This window comes from Egretta garzetta, unplaced genomic scaffold (assembly GCF_000687185.1).
Source record: "Egretta garzetta isolate BGI_Z169 unplaced genomic scaffold, ASM68718v1 scaffold250, whole genome shotgun sequence".
Lineage (NCBI taxonomy): Eukaryota > Metazoa > Chordata > Aves > Pelecaniformes > Ardeidae > Egretta > Egretta garzetta.
This window is the reverse complement of record NW_009258294.1, coordinates 1,303,427-1,323,729: the sequence shown is the minus strand read 5'-3', so window position 1 is coordinate 1,323,729 and position 20,303 is coordinate 1,303,427. Positions and strand designations below refer to the sequence as shown.

At 35.8% G+C, this 20,303-nt stretch overlaps 1 protein-coding gene across 1 annotated transcript in view; it reads left to right on the top strand.

Moving 5' to 3' along the window:
- Positions 1 to 20,303, top strand: part of PTPRD (protein tyrosine phosphatase receptor type D) — a 230,607-nt gene that overhangs the window by 136,628 nt on the left and 73,676 nt on the right. Inside the window, exons 17-20 of the mRNA XM_035893633.1 lie at positions 977 to 1,137; positions 6,722 to 6,733; positions 9,489 to 9,601; positions 18,776 to 18,873. Coding sequence (XP_035749526.1) covers positions 977 to 1,137; positions 6,722 to 6,733; positions 9,489 to 9,601; positions 18,776 to 18,873 — 384 coding nt within the window. The remainder of the gene's footprint in view (positions 1 to 976; positions 1,138 to 6,721; positions 6,734 to 9,488; positions 9,602 to 18,775; positions 18,874 to 20,303) is intronic.

Here is a 20,303-nt window from a genome sequence, read left to right as displayed (position 1 = left end):
CCTGATCTAATGCTGAATTAATTTTTTAAGTCCTTTGTAAGAGCCATGTTTCAAATCTTAGTTTAGTGCTGGTGGAGACACTCCAGCAAAGACAAGAAACAAGTACAAACTGTTCTCCACTTCTGACTCTACTATAGCTCAGAGTTCTTTACATGATCCAGTTTTAGCAGGCTGGGTCCTCAGCCTCTCCTGTCTGTAATTTTAACTCTGTACTCAACCATAGGCCAGACATCTCAGCTCAGACCAGAATAAAAAAAAAAGTTACTATTTTCTTATTGCAGGTCTTATTCTAGGCTAGCTGGCTTTATACCAACCAGAAAGGCAAGGATTTTCAACACCCTCTGTTGCTTCATAATTCTAGTTCATTCCCTAAGAAAGACTTTTGAGTATTTAGCTTCCCTTCATATTCTACAGTGACTTGCCCTGTTTTTCAGTCTTAAAATCAAGTTGCCTCCATCGTCTGTATGAACACTGTCAGGTTCTGACTGATCAAAATGCACCCTACTATTACCATGGGACCCTTTCCTAGGAACCTCTAACATTCGGTCCTCTATTTTTCCCTGTAGTACTCTCATTCATTCAGAAGTATCCCTTCATATCTTGCAGAAGGAAATAGTGTTAGGCCGGTATGAAACTAAAATAAAAAACAAAAATGAGAAAGGGTTCTATTCCTCATTTTCCTAATACTTGATTTTTTCATTCTCTGTTTAAGTTGCAAAGTGTTCTGTGAAGGACTGTGTTACCTCATTTGTCTGCAGATCACTGCTAATATGTGGAAAACAAAATAAAGATGTTAATAACAACACACCATTCAGTTTGCAAGTTTATCTACTGCCTGACTTGAAGAAAAATACAATTTTTGCAGTGCTATGTTCATTGCATCATTATCTTGTATAGTTTTATTTTAGATATAGGATAGTTAATTTTTTTTAATGTACTCCTTTATTGTTAAGTAAGATTTATTTTATTTATATAGACCATGTATGCAACCAGCCCATATTCTGATCCTGTTGTGTCGATGGATCTTGATCCCCAACCAATTACAGATGAGGAGGAAGGCTTGATTTGGGTTGTTGGACCAGTTCTTGCAGTGGTGTTTATCATCTGTATTGTTATTGCTATACTTCTTTATAAAAGGTAAGTTTACCTTTTAGTTTTCTTACCAGGTCTGTAACTTTCTGATATATTGGCCATTTTATATATTGTAACCATAATATAAATTTTAAAAAATATAATTTTTGTATGTCAATTTATAATGTAGATTAATATATTGTATATTTTATATAATAAAATGATAAAAAATAAAATATAAAATAAAGTTATGATACTGTTCCATGTTGTATTTTTTGTACTACAGTAGTAACTGTCATTGCTTTGGGGTATTTCTGTGTTTATTAATGGTTTCCAGAACACTGCAGAAATTTTAGTAGATTGACTGAAAGTTTCCAATAATTACAGGTACGTGGGTACATCTTCCTTTTTTTTCTCCATTAACATTTCTGTGTTTAAATGTTTTTTTCTACTTTGCATACATTTGTGAAGAAAATATGTGCTTGCATATAAATATATATGGAATTTGAACATTTGACTTTTAAAACTTTTTTTTAATTGTGTAATAGTAATACATACGGGGTTACGTTCAGCGTCATGTTAAATGTGATTTTCATCTACACTCAAGTAATTTGAGTTTTAACTTTTGACAGTTGGCCTCAATTTGGCACTGTATCTGTATGAATTTGAAGCTCTGATCTGAGAGATTAAAGAAACTTCAGTAGCTGTTTTCTACTAATCTTGCAATGAAATCAAACTTCACTTATTCTTCTCGCACTGCCTATGACAGAGATGTAGGTTTGCTATTACACAAAGGACTTACCTCTGCCTTACAACGTACTAGATGAAAACTGTGTACAATGCCTTAATTTATACATAGCAGCCTTTTACAGCGTAAATAAGTTCACAGGGTCAAGATACTAAATCAAAATCAAAGAATCAAACCCACAAAGTTTGTTTTAATGTTTAGATTTTGTTCCTAATACATTTTTTTAAATATATTGATAAAGTATAATTGGGGAATGTGATAAATATGCTGTGACCTTGTCGGAGGCAGGGGGGCACTAGGGATCATTTCATTAAATTGAGTGTGTCTTCTAAAACTAATGGCTCTGATGCTATCACCTACATACAAATATTTAAATTCTGCTAACCTTTATCTCTCCTCACCCTGTTTCTTCAGTCAAATACCTATGAAGTTGCATGCAGAGAGCTGGCTTCAGGTTTTGGAAAGAGAATTCTTTGTTCAGCAGCAAAAAACAGTCCAGGGTTAACCTTAGTTTTGGATTCCAAAAGGATACACGTTTATGGAATGTTCTTAAGGCTATAGTCATACAGTAGCATAATGCATTGTCTATTGCTTGCAGATATTACATCTTCTGAAGGTTTTTATTAGTGCTTACTGTCTCAGCCACTCTGATAGATTAACAATCAGTGAACCTCTGTTTGTGTCTGTCTGTCACTTCAAAAACTGGTCATTAGAGATGTGCTAAAAGTGAAATACTCTTTTCTTCTGATTATTTTGGAGTATTAAAAGTAAAACTTCACCCATATTACAAAACAAATCCAAACAATAGCATATACAGCAGATGTGTAACTGCTTTTGGAAATATTGATTACATTTATGGAACCATAAAAACAATTTTCAATTCTATTACCAAAAGAATTATAGGCATATTCTATAAATGATCAGGTAAAATTTGTTCATCAGTGGTGCGAAGAGATTGTCATTCACTGAAAATGGGGGACACATTTTCCATCTGTTATTTACTACTGGTACTAGAACTGTTCAGGCAAATGTCCATATGTAATTATTTATTTTTCTATTTTCAGCTATAAGCTGCAAATTTTTAAACTGCACTGATTTGGCAAATTACCCCTGAGAAATTATGACTGCAGTTTTACCATTCTGTGGTCCCTTGTGAACTTTTCATTTCTGTAAAAAAGTAATATATAATTGGTTATTATTTTTCTGGAGTATGCAACCTGAATGCAGGCTAAAAGCTAGCATTCAATGGCTTTACTCTCTGTAGAACAGCAATAACTAGACAAGACAACAAGGATGTTTAGCATAGTGCTTTGAGGAAACAATGAAATTTAATTTCTGGATTAACTCTGTTAAAGGGAATTACTGTGGCTACAGGAATTGGACATAGAAAAAATATGCAATAAAAAGTATGAAAACAATAAATTTTCATGGATACAGGAAATTTTACCAGTATATTTCTAGAATATATTGGGATACAAGTGCAACAGGTATGATAAGAAGAGAAGAAAACAAAGGGTAGAGGACATCTGCCTAATACATGAAAACACAGGCAAAAAATATTAAAAATGAGAAGATGATGTTGAAAGATGTGCAGTGGGAAGAAGGCGACTGGAAAATAACCATGTCTTTTGGAGTGGGAAGGGTAGTAACTCAAATAATGGTCAACTGTGCTTAATTCCCTTTGTCCACAGCCTTTATGAACAGACTTGGACCACTCGCTAATCTCATGATTTACAATACTTCTTTTACATTTTAATTTCAATCTTAGAGAAAGCATGACTGCAGTTTCTAAGAGAATCATTTTAAGAGGAGAAGACTTGCCCTCATTTAAAACAGATGCTATCACAGATAGTGTGGATAAGTTGTGTGGGTTGGTGTGAGGCATATTTAACTGTCCCAAAGACTAGGAGTGCATGTTTGACCCCTTTATTATTTGTTGGTCAGTTTGCATAAAGGTTATTGACTCATTTGCTCTTCTTAAAATCTGAAAGAAAAGATATCGCATAGAAAGATTTTGGGATCATGTATTATAATATAGCCAAAAGGTCATTGCAGCTTAGTACTTAACAGTAAGAGATGGGTAAAACACTGAAGAGTACCTTTTGTTGGCATCTGATTTAGCTGCAATATAACGCCCAACACAACTGAGGCTGATTAACGTACTGTGTTCAGAAGAGCTCACAGATTACATAGAACCAAAGGGTCACACCCCTGGATGTTGCCCTGTCCCAGCCCTGCTCAGATCATGGCCAGCTATCACAGGTTGCTCAGAGGCATGTTCAGGCATGTTTCAGTGTATCCAAGAATGGAAACTCCACAACCTCTCTAGGCAACCTGTTCCAGTGTTCAAATATACTCACAGTAAAAATTATTTTATTCCTGAGTTATGGTTGAATTTCCTGTCTTTCTGGAGTTGATGTCTTGGCAAACTGAACTGACTAGGCCAGTGACCAGTTCAGGGTTCCCTGTTGTTGCAGCAGTGATACCACCCTGCAGTCACAGTGAAGGGACATGATTATTTTGGAGCAGATGTTCAATCTGACAGACTTAAATATAAGCAACCAAATTTAGAGATCCAAGTAAATTAACTAAACATCACTTTCTTTTTGGACATATTCTTGCCCTCAAGAAAATAATTTTTTGCTGGTTCAAACATGAAGTAGAATATACAGCACAGTAAGGTTTATATCCAAAATCGCAAACAAAGGCAAACACTTATGTATATGTAGAGATGGTACAGTCTAAGTCTCCCCTAGAGGCAATGCATAACCATTGTGTGGGCTGTTTGAGTCACAGTTTATAACTCAAGGTGGTTTTGATAAAGCAGTGTCCTGCTGCAACTTAGAGCTTAGGCAATCCTACAGTAAATCCTTTTGATTCACTTTTGAATGTGTGATGCATGTTCAATAACACAGGATTTAGATTGTTAGGGCCCCAGACAGTGAATGTTGAAGAGCTCTAGAAATTGTTTGGTGTATCTCAGAAACAGAAGAACTAGAAAGGGAATGCATGTCCCCATAAAACATCCTTTCATCCTTTCTGAAGCATCCTTTCATCCCTTTTTCAGCATATCAATTTATCTGGCTATTTCTCCTGTTTTTTAAGAAATCACAAGTTCTCTAATTTCAGCCTTTTGATGATGAACAGCAAAATGTTCCTCATTCTAGATCTTTCTGAAGTCAGGTTTGTTTGTGGAATGGGTTTCCATTTGTAAGGAAAAGAAATGAAAGCCATCTCGACAGACTTTGTGTTGTTTGCTCTTATGAAGTGCAGCTTTTTGATTTGGTTTAGAAGACAGTGCTTTAATATTTTAAACATAGTGAACTTCAGCAGTCTGAATCATAGAATCATAGAATTATAGAATAATTTGGGTTGGAAGGGACCTTTAAAGGTCATCTAGTCCCATCATGAGAGTCCTATCCAACTTGACCTGGATGTTTCCAGGGATGGGGCATCTACCATCTATCTGGGCAATCTGTGCCAGTGTTTGACCACCTTCATTCTAAAAAATGTCTTCTTTATATCTAGTCTGAATCTGCCCTCATTTAGTTTAAAACTATTACCCCTTGTCCTATTACAACAGGTCATACTAAAAAGTCTGTTCCCATCTTTCTTACAAGCCCCCTTTAAGTACTGAAAGGCCACAATAAAGTCTCCCCACAGCCTTGTCTTCTCCAGGCTCAACAACCCTAACTCTCTCAGCCTGTCCTCACAGGAGAGGTGCTCCAGCCCTCAGATTGTTTTTGTGGCCCTCCTCTGGACCCGCTCCAACAGCTCCATGGTCCTTCCTGTGCTGAGGGCTCCAGAGCTGGACACAGTGCTCCAGGTGGGGTCTCATCAGAGCAGAGCAGAGGGGCCGAATTAGCTTCCTTGACCTGCTGGCCACCTGCTGAGTCTTAAGCTATAAGTAGCGTGCTTCTAAGGGAAGAAAACAGTCAAAAAAAGCACAGAAATGCAATTGGGGAATCTTAAGTGATGATGAAGGGTTCTATAAAGGCTTTTACATAACACGTGAGTAGGTCATTAGACTCCAAGCTATTAAAAGTTTGTAGAACTCCTATTTATTATGATCAACAGACAGAAAGATAGGCAAACACTGTATTTATAGTGTGCATATAGTAGAACCTGTTGGTGGAAGATAATAAATTATTTTCCCTGTTTAGCTGATATTTATAGATCATAGGTCACTACAGATCACTGTAGACCAAACGTATGACATTCTTTCTAAACCTTAAGAAGTGTGTAGTACTTCATTGGAAAAAGATTTATGCTTACCTTATTTTCCAGAACACTGTTAAAAATTCCTTGCCATCTTATTACCTGGTTTTGTGAAATAGTTTTAAAAGTTTTCTTTTTTTTTTTTTAATTTAGTACAAGTCTGATGTACCTCGTGTATTTAACCTTGTTCCTTGTTTGCCTTTCTCTCCCACTTCTTCTTCCTTTTTCTCCTTCCATTTCTCCTTTGCCCTCCACTTCCATCTTTCCTCTCCTCCATCCTCTCATCTCCCTTCTCTGTAGAATGTAAGAGGAAATTACATCTTAGTGAGATGTCATTTGTCAGTATAATGTTAACATTACTTTGATAGCTCAAATTAAACATCCATTCTGCATTATCTCAGTGGCTAAAATTTGAGGTGGCACTACTTTGCAGATAATGTCTAAAAGAGATTTTTTTTTCAGTAGAAGAAGATTCCCTTTGGACTTAACCTTGTGTGCTCCATTTATTCCATGATACCCAATCATTAAATATTTTGATGAAATGTCATTTCTTAATTTGTTTTAGTTTTATATCCTTACTGTAAGTCAACATTTCTTACATCTGTTGTCATGCTTACCCTGTTTGCTGCTGGTCAACTAACATTTCACCTTTTCTCCCCTCTTTGCTGCATTAAAATGGAGCAGTAAACCTGACAGGTGAGAAGTGAAAAGTAATCACTCTTTGTTCAATCCAGAAAAGGAGAAAAAAAAAGTTATGATGATCTAAGACAAAGCATCTGTCAATCTCAGTGACTATAGACAGTGATTATAGCTATGAAGGCAACTGAAAGATTTGTTATGTTTACAGCATTGAAAAGTAATGTAATATATTTAGCCAAGTTTCACTGATTTTTTTTTGTGTGTCTCCATGAGGTGAATTTTCAAGAGACAGCACAGCTTTACAATGTACATATGGTTCTATTTATTTTTTAATGAAGTTAAAACAGTGGTTCTTTCCTATTACCAAAGTTGCTGAAGGAATGCATGGTTGTGGTTGAAGAATTAGCTGCTCTAAATCTCCATAATGCTCCATACACATAGACTTTAGTGCTGATTTACAGTTCTACAAGTAAAAGTGATATGGTGATCTCATTTGTCCTTTGTGGATTTTTTCCACCTGTCTCAAAACCATGGCATAATCTGAAAGAATTGTGGTCTTATGTAGCTTGGAAAGATACAAAAAAGCCAGAATGATCTTGAGAATAACAATAAATAATAAACCATTCTATTGTCCTATATTCAAAAATATTCAGATATAAGATTAGAAGAGATTTTAGTGCTCTTGTTAGATTATTATGAAGTTGTGCTGCCTAGTACTGACTTGCAAGTGGAAAAAAGGCAAATGAAGCTTGGCTCTGGACAGTTCCACTGATCCCCAGAATTTAGAATAAGGAAATATAGATAAAAATACTTCTTAAAAGCTGCATCACACATCTTTACTTAAGAAGAAAGAACACTAGGGCATTGTGCTACTGTGATAGGAGTTTGAGATAGTCAGAATCAAAAAGAAAAAAGGAATTTCAACTGAGTTGCTCCATAATAATATTTTTTTTAAAAAGTAAACCCAGAAGAAACAGATTTAAATCTTCATCACTTCACCAAAGGTAATACATGTGTTAAGGTATTTACCAGTTGGAACAGATGGAATGTTTTTACAGCAAAACACTTTTTTTTTTTTCATAAAATCATAGTACTAGCAACTTTCAAATAATTCCTGCAATAATGTTGCTGTTTGTCTTCTTTGCATAGTCTTTGAAATCTTGCTGTATGCACCTTTCATGAATACCGCCATGTGTTCATTTCAAGAACAGCAAGAAAACAATTGGAGCATTTTTAAGAGGGAGCCCAGCAGAAAAAGAACAGATTTAGAATTGTCACATTTTGAGTCAATTAGAAAAAAAGAAAGGGCGGAAAAAAAAAAACCAAACAACAATAGTGGTATGCTAGAGCAAATATTAGACACCTGGAAAAGATTGTGCTATTGTAAATGTTACAATCATCTCAATTCTCTTTTTGCAATGTAACTCTTTGCTGCTGTTTGCATCTTTTTATATTACATGAAGATTATCATCCAGTTTGCATGTTCATTCAGGAGCTCACAGAGGAGCAGTGAAGAAGGATTCTACTTCAAATTAAAGCATTAAATTTCCAGATTCCTGAATGAAAATGCAGAATTGTAGATATACTTCATGTAACATAGTTCTCCATGTTTTGCATCAGAAGATGATACTCTCAAATTACAGGAGTCCATTTTACCAGAACAGTCAGAGGCAGAACACATGTGGACTCTGCTTCTCTCCAGAGAAAGGAAAGCATACACAAGTTTCTTCCTTCCTTCCTTTTTCCTTCCTGCCTTCCTTTCTTTCTTTCTTCCTCCCTCCCTCCTTCTTCCTTTCTTTCTTTCTTTCTTTCTTTCCTTCCTTCCTTCCTTCCTTCCTTCCTTCCTTCCTTCCTTCCTTCCTTCCTTCCTTCCTTCCTTCCTTCCTTCCTTCCTTCCTTCCCTCCTTCCCCTTCCCTTCCTCCTTCCTTCCTTCCTCCCTCCCTCCCTTTCTTTTTTCCTCCCTCCCTTCTTTCCTTTCTTCCTTCCCTCCTCCCTCCCTCCCTTTCCTTCCTTCCTTCCTTCCCTCTTTCCTTCCTTCCTTCTTTCCTTCCTGTCTGGCTTGGCTTGGCTTGCTTGCTTGCTTGCTTGCTTTCCCAGCTTGTTTTGGACAGATGGCAGGAGTACTGTAATTGCAGTGAAAGTGTTAATTTGATCAGAAACATTGATACAGAATCTGAGTCTTGAGTATGTAGGTGTGATCAGATGCATGAATATTGTGTAGTGCCACTCTTACAGAGATGAGATGCAACAGAGCAGATTCTTACTTCCTAGAAAGTTAAAGGAATGGGTGTCTTTGGGACAAGTATCTTCTGTACTGTTCTCTGTCATGTTGAGAGTACTTGAAGAATGCAGTTTATTTTTTATAAGCAATGCAGAGCTGGGCCTATAAAATAGGAAGTATTTGGTGACAATAACTTGGCGTTCTCATTTTTAATTACATGCCTATGGCTAATTTTAAATAAAGGTATAGCTAGCTAGCTTTTAAAGTAGATAGCATGATTTTTTTAAGTTTCATCTTATATCTTAGAACAGTTAATTATTCAAGTCCAGAATGATGATCTAGATGATCAGTCTAGGGCAGAATGCAGTTATTTTGCCTCTGACATTACTATATTTAGATTCATTTTGCTATTGCAAATTGTAGCTGTCCTACCCACCATGTGTAATTATTTTACCTTTGCACTGGATTGAATACTTTTCCAGGAACAAGTATCTCACCTTTAGAATGTAATGATTAAACACTCAGGCACCTTTATTTGTCAGGCTAACACCTCATTCATATGTTTCCTTGTATCCACCTTCTCCATGCAGGAAGAGGGCTGAGTCTGATTCTAGAAAGAGCAGCATACCCAACAGCAAGGAGGTCCCTTCTCACCATCCCACAGACCCAGTGGAGCTGCGACGCCTTAATTTTCAAACTCCGGGTAAGAGACAATAATACCTCACTGAGAGCCTTGTGATCACAAACTGATAGTGGTGCTGTAACACAACAGAAAGATTGATTGTTTAGAAAAATATATTTTGATTGCTTATGAGGTTTGGCACAATATATTTCTTTGTTACTTTTAGAAATATTTCTGTGATTTCTTTATTTAGAGAAAAATCCTGCATGAAACAAAATTAAAATCCTGTACAGAAGACCTCAAACTCACTTATGTTGTATGGATGTGTTTTATGTGCTAAAATTCCAAGTTAAACCTAACAATGCTGGAAAAGATTATTGGGAAATGTGCATCCCTCTATTTATTAACGATATTCTTACAGCTACTTCTTTGTAAATAAGCTTCCCTCCTATCTACTGCATTATCAGGTAATCCATTAATATCACTGGAAGTTTCACTACATTGCAAATGTATAATACAGGGAAGAAATACTCAAAAGAAAAATCATCTTGTCTTTTAAAATCAGCCTATATGTTAGGGTCGAGGATATTAGCATGTCAGTAGTTCTGAAGGTAGAAGCAACACACTGTCAAATATTTAATTTACTTATTTTATTTAAGCATTGTTTTCTAAAAGCTGTTTGGTTTGATAGTCAAGAAACACCAGGAGAGAAATACTTAAAACAGTATTGATTTTCTTACCACATTTTTATGTGTCATTTTTTAAAAAAAATTTGCTTTATCTTGATCATGATGTATTCCAGACTTGGTTCCTATTACAATATGATTGCAGACAGTCCCAGTCTGATGCTAATTACTTACCGAATCTTCCTGAGCCTTGTATTTGTCAGATTCATTATATTAAGTACAAAAATTAATGAATTAATGCTCATAAAGGCAGGAAATTAAGTACTTGAGATGTTAAGAGATTAGTTGCAGAAGTTGACATACTAAATATTACAAAAGGGTTAACTGAACTTGCAAATCTCATTTCTGATCTTCTAGCAGTGCTATGTTAAGATAGAGTTGCCCCAGCAGGAGTGGATCTGCAGAGCAATGAATATGGGGCTACAGACTGCATCCACACTGTATGCATATGGCAGAGGAGGAAAGGGAAGAGTCTGTGACCTTTAGTTTTACCACAGCTTTGCTTTTTTAGTCTGTTCCAGTACACAGAATTCTCTTTGGCAGCTGTGGCAAATTAGGTGTTTTTCAGGAGTGCATCTTCTAGTTTAGTTTCATCTGAGTATGGGAACCTTGTTGACATGCTCTGGGACCTCTCTACAATATGAACCTAAGTGCAGTAAATGGAAATGTTTGAAAGTTTTTATTCACAGTTGTGCTTCTGAGACTGCAATATTAATGTAGACTCATCCTTACTGAGCAGAGGTTTCGTATGTAATCCAGCACTTTCATACAAAGTTTTAAAGGTTGTTACAGACATAGAAGTATACATACAAGTCTTTGAAACATGAAAAGAAAAATTAAAGTTATTATAGTTTATCTTATGCTTAAAACAAGTCATTATCTGTATACAGGTATAAACTGAGTAGAGTGGATGGCTTAATAACTAGTTATATAAGCATAGTTTTCTGCTGTCCATGTATTTAGATGTGGATTCTTACCTATCCATTTAGTATTCACCATAAATTAAAATAAAATGCAGGCAGAAAAAAAGCGCTGCCAAGTCTTAATAACTTTACATATAAAATTAATTTATTGTAATTAATTCTAAATTTACATTTAGAATGTAAAGTTATTTAGAAATGGCAGAATTTGTGGCACTTGTAGACACCGTAATTCCACCTCATTGATCTGAAAAGAACAGGAGAGGAGTAGAAGTGTGCCTTTCCTTGCAGTGCTGTAGTTTATCTGGGAAGCTTGCTGCTTTCTGTGAAGCTAGTTGAGCAGAACATCTGCAATCAGTTTCTACTGTGAGGTCTTTTTTTTTGCTGTAAACCTTTTCAAAAGATGGAGCATTATTAAAATATAGTACAGAAATCAAATTACAGTCTTTTTTCCTACTATGGTACCACCTACGACCCCTAGGCACAGGTCAGGCCATTATGTTACTCAGCATGCAACCAAATATCAAGGAGAAAAATTCTACCCTAGGAGATTTGTCTTGCTGTGTTACACTTGCTAATTAACATGTTCCTAACATGTAATCTTAGCCCCAACAAAGTCAAGGTACAGTTCTTGTGTTAGTAAAAGCAGACCCTCACTTAACTCGCATTAACTTCAATTGGGGCTACCATTTCATTAAGATCTGGCTGAATTTAACTTAGATATTTAGATCCTGCTGGAATGTTTATCCAACTCCACTCAGTAAATCACCGTTAAATAATAGGCAAGACAAAGCTTTTCAAGACAAATGTAGAGAAATTACAGAAAGGCTGTACATTCAGGATACCAGTTTTGTGGGGTTTGTTGTTCTTTCACTCTCAGATGTGTGGTTTTTATTTTCTTATCAGGTAGCAGAAATAGGCGGTAGGTTACTGCTGGGGCAGAGTAGGCAGCTGAGAGAAGGGATTGGGGCTGATGTGGTTATCTGTTGGGTTTCTTTTACTGAGACTTCCGCAGTGACCCTCATACGATGGCCTTATCTAATCTGGAAGATGTTACCATTTCTGAACATTGCCTACAGATAAAATAAATTGCAGAGTGGTGAATGTGCTTTAATAGTCAGCGTATGCCAAGTCAGTACAACTGCATCAGGATAGATAATTTGACATCATTGTTGTTATGATGATTTATTTATTTAGACTATGAAAGCATCCACAGTTTGCTTGGAGCTTTCAAGGTTGCTTCCAGTGGGAGGGGAATAAAAAGAGTTTATAGTAATGCATAATGTGAAGAAGTGTTAGAGAAACAAATTTTAAATTACATTGGCATATCCAAATTGCCAGTTTTCACTGGGAGAGGTGATTGAGACACTCCTATAAAATTCTGGGTTGTCATAAATTTTAATACTTCGAAAGATTTCTAAATACCCCCTCTCCAAAAATGCTAGCAATCGTATATTTTATGTGAGGAAAGGTCTGATCAAATATTACTATCAAAATAATTTGAAAGCAAAACCGTTGTGGTAAAATTGAATTTCTAACCACAAGTACAAAATAGTCCTAATACAGGTGGTTAGGCATAACTTTTGAAATAAATTACGGAAGGCAATATTTTATCTTTGGTGATATTTAGGCAATGATTTAGGCACAATTGTGTTGTACTTGCCCTAAAATTGTCAATTCAGCATGAAGATGTTGTAAAAATCAACAGTCTAAACTACCAGCACAGCAAATTTCTTGCTTTTCTTTCACTTTTTCTTATCCTTTAGTACAGAACTTCCTTCTTCACTAATCTGGTACTTACATAAAGTCTTTCCTATCTTACCTTGTCCAGGAAGGATCAAAATCATCTCTGCCTTCACTCCTCACTGGATGGAGTAACTCCATAGATAAATTTGACATTTTGTCTTGACATTTGGAATAGCCCACAGTTCTACATCTGAGAACAAGATCCCATGTCCATATGTGTTGTCCAAAAACGTATATTTGTTAGATAAGCCCATATGCCAGTGAGTGGGTCACAGCTGTGCCAAGTTTTCTCTGAGTAAACATGAAAATACCCAATCTCTCAGTAGCATACAGCATTTCATTTATAAGTCGGTTATTCTTCCAGAAGTAGAGTAGCTGAGGAAAACTCAGTCACATTCTTCCCATTCTACAAGTTTCCTGTGAAATACAAGATTAAAATCATTAACCTGGTGTGCAAATTTCAGAAGTCTCTACGTCACATGAGAGAGTAAAGGTAGGGAAGGGGTAATAATTAAGCCCTCACAAAAGGTTACATCAAATGAGGAAGCCCCATTCTGCATAGAGGAAAATAACTGATGTTAAGTGGTTTGAGTGGGTTATGAGAGACCCAAGGCTCAGGCAAAAACTTCAATCTGCCAATCAGCCAAAGAACTAAATTGAGTCATGCCTCAAAAATGACTGGGTTTTTTTCCTCATGTAAGTATAAAATGTGTCACACTTATAGTAATTTGTGTAATTGGGTGCCAATTAAACAATTATCTCATTATCTCTTACTAACTAAATAAGATGCTTTGAAATACAAGAAAAATAAATAGAATTATTAGAGCTCTGAATTAAAGACTCTGCTTTTTTATTAGATAAGTAAGTACTCGCAAAATACTTGTTCTCTGAGTTCCTAAGGAAGTTCCACTAACTTATTTCCAAGATGAGGCAGAAAAAGGGTAAAACATGTCCAGAAGAAAAAGGTGCAAGTAACAAAAGTGGAAAAAATGACGTCCGGATTTAGTTACCTGCTTTACAAGATAGCAGGAAATTTCTTCCATTAGTTTATCCACACACTTTCTGTTTATGAGAATCATGACAAAGCTGAAGGGAGTACTGTGGTTTGTCTCCATGGCACAGGCTGAAATAGCTTTCTCACAGTGAGCAATCTTAGCTTTCATTGAACTTGACTCACATCAAGGGTTTATGCACCTAGAAGAGATACAGACTTCAGAATGCACATGGCACTTCTCCGATATCCCACTTGGTTGCTTTCAAACCTAGAGGCAATCAAAATCTGCTTAGCTGGGAGATGAAGTTGAAAGTTCTGCTCCTTACAAGAGTAAATTTTTTTACTGGATTTTAGTCAATAGTTTTGCTACACATTATTGTATTGAAGAATTCTGGATCAGGGTCTGAAAACCAGGTCTCCCCATCTCTCAGTGTAGATGGCTTTTACACCTCCCTCAGAGCTGGGGCTTCTGCCTTGAGGCTACAGAGCCCCTAGGGATGTGTGGTAGAGCTAAGTCTTTGGTACAGAAGAAAAATTACTTTCATCCCAGAATAATTAATCTAGGTTTGAAGAACAAATTCTGAAATAAAAGTGACCTCATTTTGCAATATTGCATGCACATTGGTAACTGTTCTAGAATAGCTGTTGCAGAACAACATATTTCTCTGTAGCTAATCTTGTAAATTTAGATTTGTACACAAGATGTAAGAATAGTCTGGCTTAGCTCAAACTGTGTGAAAAAGAAACTTCAACAGTAATTTTTTTTTGTTAAATATACTAAAGGTATCCTTGCTAAATATTCATGGATGCCATATTCCTACTGAATCGGGGTATTTCATTTTTTCTATTTTCCATGTCCAAATTTTAAATATGTATTTCTTTCTACCTTTTTGATAGGAGTAAGTATCAGTAACAGTAGCCACTGTTACTGATTCCTTCCTTTTTCTTTAAAGGATATATACAGTGACTATATACTAGTCAACACAGATTGGGTATGTCGGAGGGTATTCTCTGTTATTAAATAAAAATGAGGATGTAACAAATCAGTTTTTAAAATCACAGAGTATTAATTCAATGTGGACCTGAAATGCAACTCATTTCATAAAGAAATTTCTGTGAAAATAATGTATCGCATTTTCAGTCCATCTAGATTGTAGTCTGTATGCTAGCAGCTATGCACTTTGTTAAATTTCTTACTTCCTTCTTGTTTATTGTGAGCATGTCAACCTACAGGTCCAAATTTGTAAATAAATGTCTGTTTCTTAAATGTTTTTAAAAGTTCTTATCATAAAACCCAGAAAACAAAAAAAAAAATTTGTAATTTAATGCACTAACGACAAGACACTGAAACAAGTGGGGTAAAGGACTATACTTAACAGGTTTAATGTCTGCTAATATGCAGATAAATTCTGACGTTGCTCTCTCAGTTTTTCCTTGAAATTGTGGCATACATAGTATCCCATGTTCCTTAGTCATGTATTTACCACAGATTAACCAGAAGATAATTTTACACTGTAATTAAACCATACATTCTCATTTAATTTGTGAGGAGGGGTTACCACTAGGCTGCATAAGATCAATCAAATTTGGCAATCTTCTACCAAATCTGGAAATGAGGGCTTCTTATGGATACAATTTCAGCTGTGTTTTGCATGTGGTGATTTTTGGGTTGGGTTTTTTTTTGTTTGAATTTTTAAGCATTTTTATCTACTTTCTTATTTTTAACAAAGTTTGAAAGCATGTTTTCAGCATGGTGTTTCTTTTGACTTTATAGCATGTCACAAGATCTGTTGTAATTTAGCTGTATTTTGTCTTTATTTTTTTGTGTTTTCATAGCATATGTTGATTGATGTGGATGTGTGTCAGCAAATAAGAGTACTTTCTTATACAAAGCCACAAAAATAAGTGTGTTTAGATATATTTTGGGTGGGTTTTTTGAGTCAAGTTCTACACCTGCTGTTCACATGCAACTCACATCAAGCTCAGTAGGAGTCTCATGCTTTTGCATGAGATATGATAAGATCTTAAAATGTTCATTCATAGCATATTCTGTTATGATGCTTGTTATGTTTCATTGACTGATTACATAAAAAAAGTCCTCTAGCAGTTCTTTTAAAAAGTAGCTACTTTTATCATCCTGGTAGAGCACATTTTATATATTTAAAACATGAAAATATATCAACTGCGATTACTTTGCTTGATAAGTTAACTGCAAAATATTATTTGAAGAAAGTTAGTAAGTGTCCAAGTATGTCTAAAATGAGTTGTGGAGAAAGGGGTTATATGTAGTCAAAATTTGCCAGTTTCTGAAGTTGTAAGTAGTTCCTTTTTTTCCTTAGAAAAGAAAGGTTTATGTAAAATTTTGTTTTGCACAAAGTGTTTAGTATGAAATCTCCCCTTAGGAATGTCAAGTGGCATACAGAAGAACATATACACAAAATCAGTTTAAAAAAGAATGGATGTTCAGCATCTTTAAAAAAACCTCTTTCACAAATTATTGAGATTTCTGTTCATGATGCTGATGATTTAGTCAGGTTCATCATGTAATGAGCAAGACTCATTCTCTCCTTTATGTTTACAGTAGGATATCTGGGCCTTTAGACCTCTTCTTAGTTGAGTTTCCAGACGCTATTTTGTGCATGTCTGAACTGCCTGTATGTACAAGATTGATTGATTATGATGGTCTACTGCTGTTACTAATTTGTTTCCCGTTTCCGATTGGCTTTTACTTTTTACAGCTTTGAGCAGTAATTCAGTCCCCTACGCCTCCCTGATTGGCTCTGTGTCCTCCCTCTCTAGCCAAACTACCACTCAGTCCTTATATGATAATAACTCTCTCCCACGATTCGCTCGAAAAGGTCTAAACATCTTTGTCTCTATTATTTTCTCTGTTCAAGCACTGTTTTAGATGTACATCAGTCCACCTCCATTTCTGGATCAATCTAGAGTTCTCTTGTGCCTTTTCACTCACATATTTTCCATAGGGGTGCTTGATCTGGATCAAACAGTGTAATTATTAGATGACTGTCACCCACACTCATTTTGAGAATAGCCAAGTTCTATCAAGTGAAATATCTAAGAAAATGGGAGACAAGCAGAACTGATTCAAATAAATTAGTACTTATGGACTAATTTGTTAATTTAAAGAAAACTCCCCATTATATCTGAATATTCTGCTCTGTTAGTTGACTGACAGCTTGCGTTAATATCTACTTTAAATAATGTCTCACCATCACAGATGTGCTATGAAGGTAATATATAAATATATATATATAGGGTCAGAACAATTAGGGCCAGTGCTGCTGGACATTATTTTGGACTCTAGTATGCTGCCTGAAATGTCAAAAGAATCAAAAAGAAAACAAATTAAAAAAAAAAAAAAAAGAAAGAAAGACAGACATGCTGTAGTATGACTGTGTTGTAACCACATAGTCATTTTCAGCTATGTTTACAGGAAATGCAAGTTAACTGTCTTAGGCATGCTCTTGAAATTCACGGTGACAAAGCAAACTGCATTGTGCAACATGGCTTCCAGCTTGAGCCCCCCTTGAGTCATCACTCTTTTCCCTTTGTAATTTCAAGAGATCCTGGGGTTCACTAGCTTAATTTTTCTAGCCAGCTCTGATTTCTTCCCACAAACAGTTGAAAACTCACTTTCATTTTAGGTGTGATAGTATAAAGCATGAAGAGAAGAATGTAAGCACTTTGGAGAAGGGTCGTGAAGACTAATAGCGTGAAACAAACATGTTCACAAATTTTTGTCTGACAAATCTTCAGCTGGCAGATTGTTCTAGTTGACCCCACATCTTTTCTGTCTTTCTTTTGCCTTGCTGTCCTTATATGCCCTTCCACACCCATCTCTATCTCTGATTCCCAGCTCCTCTTCTTCTTTCTCACTCAGTATCTTCATCAGTGGACAAAGATGTTTACACCTGAAGTAGATTGTAGGTACTTTTGGGGGTTGATAAATGGGGTTTCAGATTAAGCATATTTTAAGGTACTAGTGCAGTCAGTATGCATGTCCAACAAAACTGTACAACCCCTGCCTCTACAATCTGCTACTAGTGAAAACATTTTTGAAGTTCTAATTGTCTGATGTCCAATGTTGTCTTCAGTGACTGTTGTCTAAAAGCAATGGTGCATGTTACTCTAGGCATTCATAGTTGCATGTGAATGTCAGTCACCTCAAAATTTCATAAAATATTTAAGTATTTCTAATTTAGCCAGAGTATGTAGTCAGTCTTCTAGACCTTGATGCATTATTATTAATACTCAAGCTATCCATTTCATTATTTATAATTTATTTTATAAGTTAGTTTTATATTGGTTTGAGGTTTTTTTAGTTTTTACCATTTTCTTTGCAGGTTCAGGTGTCTCCGGTTACCTCGGTAACCTTCATTCTTCAAGTTCGTTTTTCTTGATTATGCATAAGTCACTTTGTTTTCTGTCAAAACACTATTCTTTCCCCTTTAGGGCTCTTTCAGTGTCTATTTCTCAGCTCACCTTTCCTCATCTAATTCAATGGAGTTTCCATTTCATGCAGTGCAGGAGAAGGAGTTTGAAATGACATTAAGTCATTACTCAAAGCAGAGGTCGACATCAGGTCTAACTCTCATTTTTCCATGCCTAGCTAACCTCATTGACTCATATCACAGTAACTCTTTCCTCTACACTAGGAATGTTAGCTTTTGGAATATGCTTGGTGACTTCTTTTAATTTGGCTTCAGAGCTCATCTATCCAGAGCATGTCCTGCTTTGAGTAACCAAACTATTTGCCTGCTTCTTTCACATATGACATCTTTACTACTTACACATTTCTAGCCATTCTAACTACTGCATTTTCTACATTTTAGAGCTATGCCATCACTGTAGTTTACTTTAAATTCTGTTCTTATTTTTTGTTCAACAGGTATGGCCAGTCATCCCCCAATACCTATCTTGGAACTTGCAGATCACATCGAAAGATTGAAAGCAAATGACAATTTGAAGTTCTCACAGGAGTATGAGGTAATTTTCCCCACTTTCTTGTTGTTCAAATTGTTTAAAATGTCATGTTTTCTGTTTCCCTAGACTTTTCTCTGATAAATACCTACCCTGATGTTGCCAGTTTTGTATGATATTAAAACCATGATAAAAAAAGTTCTTTGCGTAGAATGGCTACATTGGTGAGGTGACTTCTTTGCCTGTGACAATCTATTATCTTTTTATAAGGATACATGTCGGGCAGATTCCACAGGCACATACTTGAAGTAGTGTGTGAATGATACAGCACTTACTCTTTTTAATATACACAAACACCCATCTATCTACTCTGCAGTTGGAAGATCCTTAAATTATTTTTTTTTTAAATCTCCTGTGTAATGTTGACGGGACACATACAGTACAAGCTCCAAAGAAGTTACAACCCACTGTGCTAATTTTGCATGGATTAAAAGAATTTCAATTGCCTGTTGTCTTTCAAAATATAGCAGTTTCAAGACATTGTATTTTCCTCCTGTCAATAAATACCACATGATAATCTGCGAATGATGGTCTATAGGAGCATGAAAGAATTTAACTGGAAGAGAGTCATCATTTACAAGCCACCTTGTCAGTAATCCATGGAGTATACCTCCCCAGGCAGGCATTGGTACTGTGGAGAGTAATGTCAGTAATTTGTGGCTAAAAGGACGTGGAAAGCCATCCATTAAACACAGTAAATTATAGCTGTTTCTTCCATGCCAATATGGCCTGGGTCAAAAATCTGTGGATAAAGTATGTACTAAATGATCAGAAAAAAAATGCTTTCTTAGAGCAGCTATAGATGGTCGTGTCAGTGATCCAAGGATGAACAGCTCCCAGAGGAACCACTGACACAGTATTTTCTTTACAGTCTGTTGTGTCACTAATCCTTGCTTAAAACTCCCCAAGAATTAGTTAGCGTGGTGGAGTAAAAACCCATGTTACTCTCATTTTTTTAGGGACTGCACATTCATTGCATTTGAAGGTTCGTACAAAACACTGACAGTGCAATGAAAAATGCAGAAGACTTTCATGTGTTGGTTCTTTAGTAACATGCGACTGCATGGTGCAGAGATCCTGTAAATGCCTGATGTATTTAAAAAGTCTTGACAGAAAATGTTAAAAAAGAATACTACCTACTATGATACAGAGGTACAGTTGCTTATTATTTAATTGAACATGCTGTTCAGAAAGGCCTTAAGACCACTCTAAAAAAAATATCATTAGATGTCAAAAGGGAAATATAGTCTTAACAATTCATGGAAATAAATTTGTTTGAAGAGGATTTCAGTATTGCTGCAATCACAAAAAAATGTGGCAGTATCTTCTCACATTTCTGTGTGTAAATCCTGTGTTCTTAAGTACAAAGATTGTAGCATATAAAGAATCAGACAGGGAAATTTATGTAACAGAATGTTCACCATAACAAAAAAGCT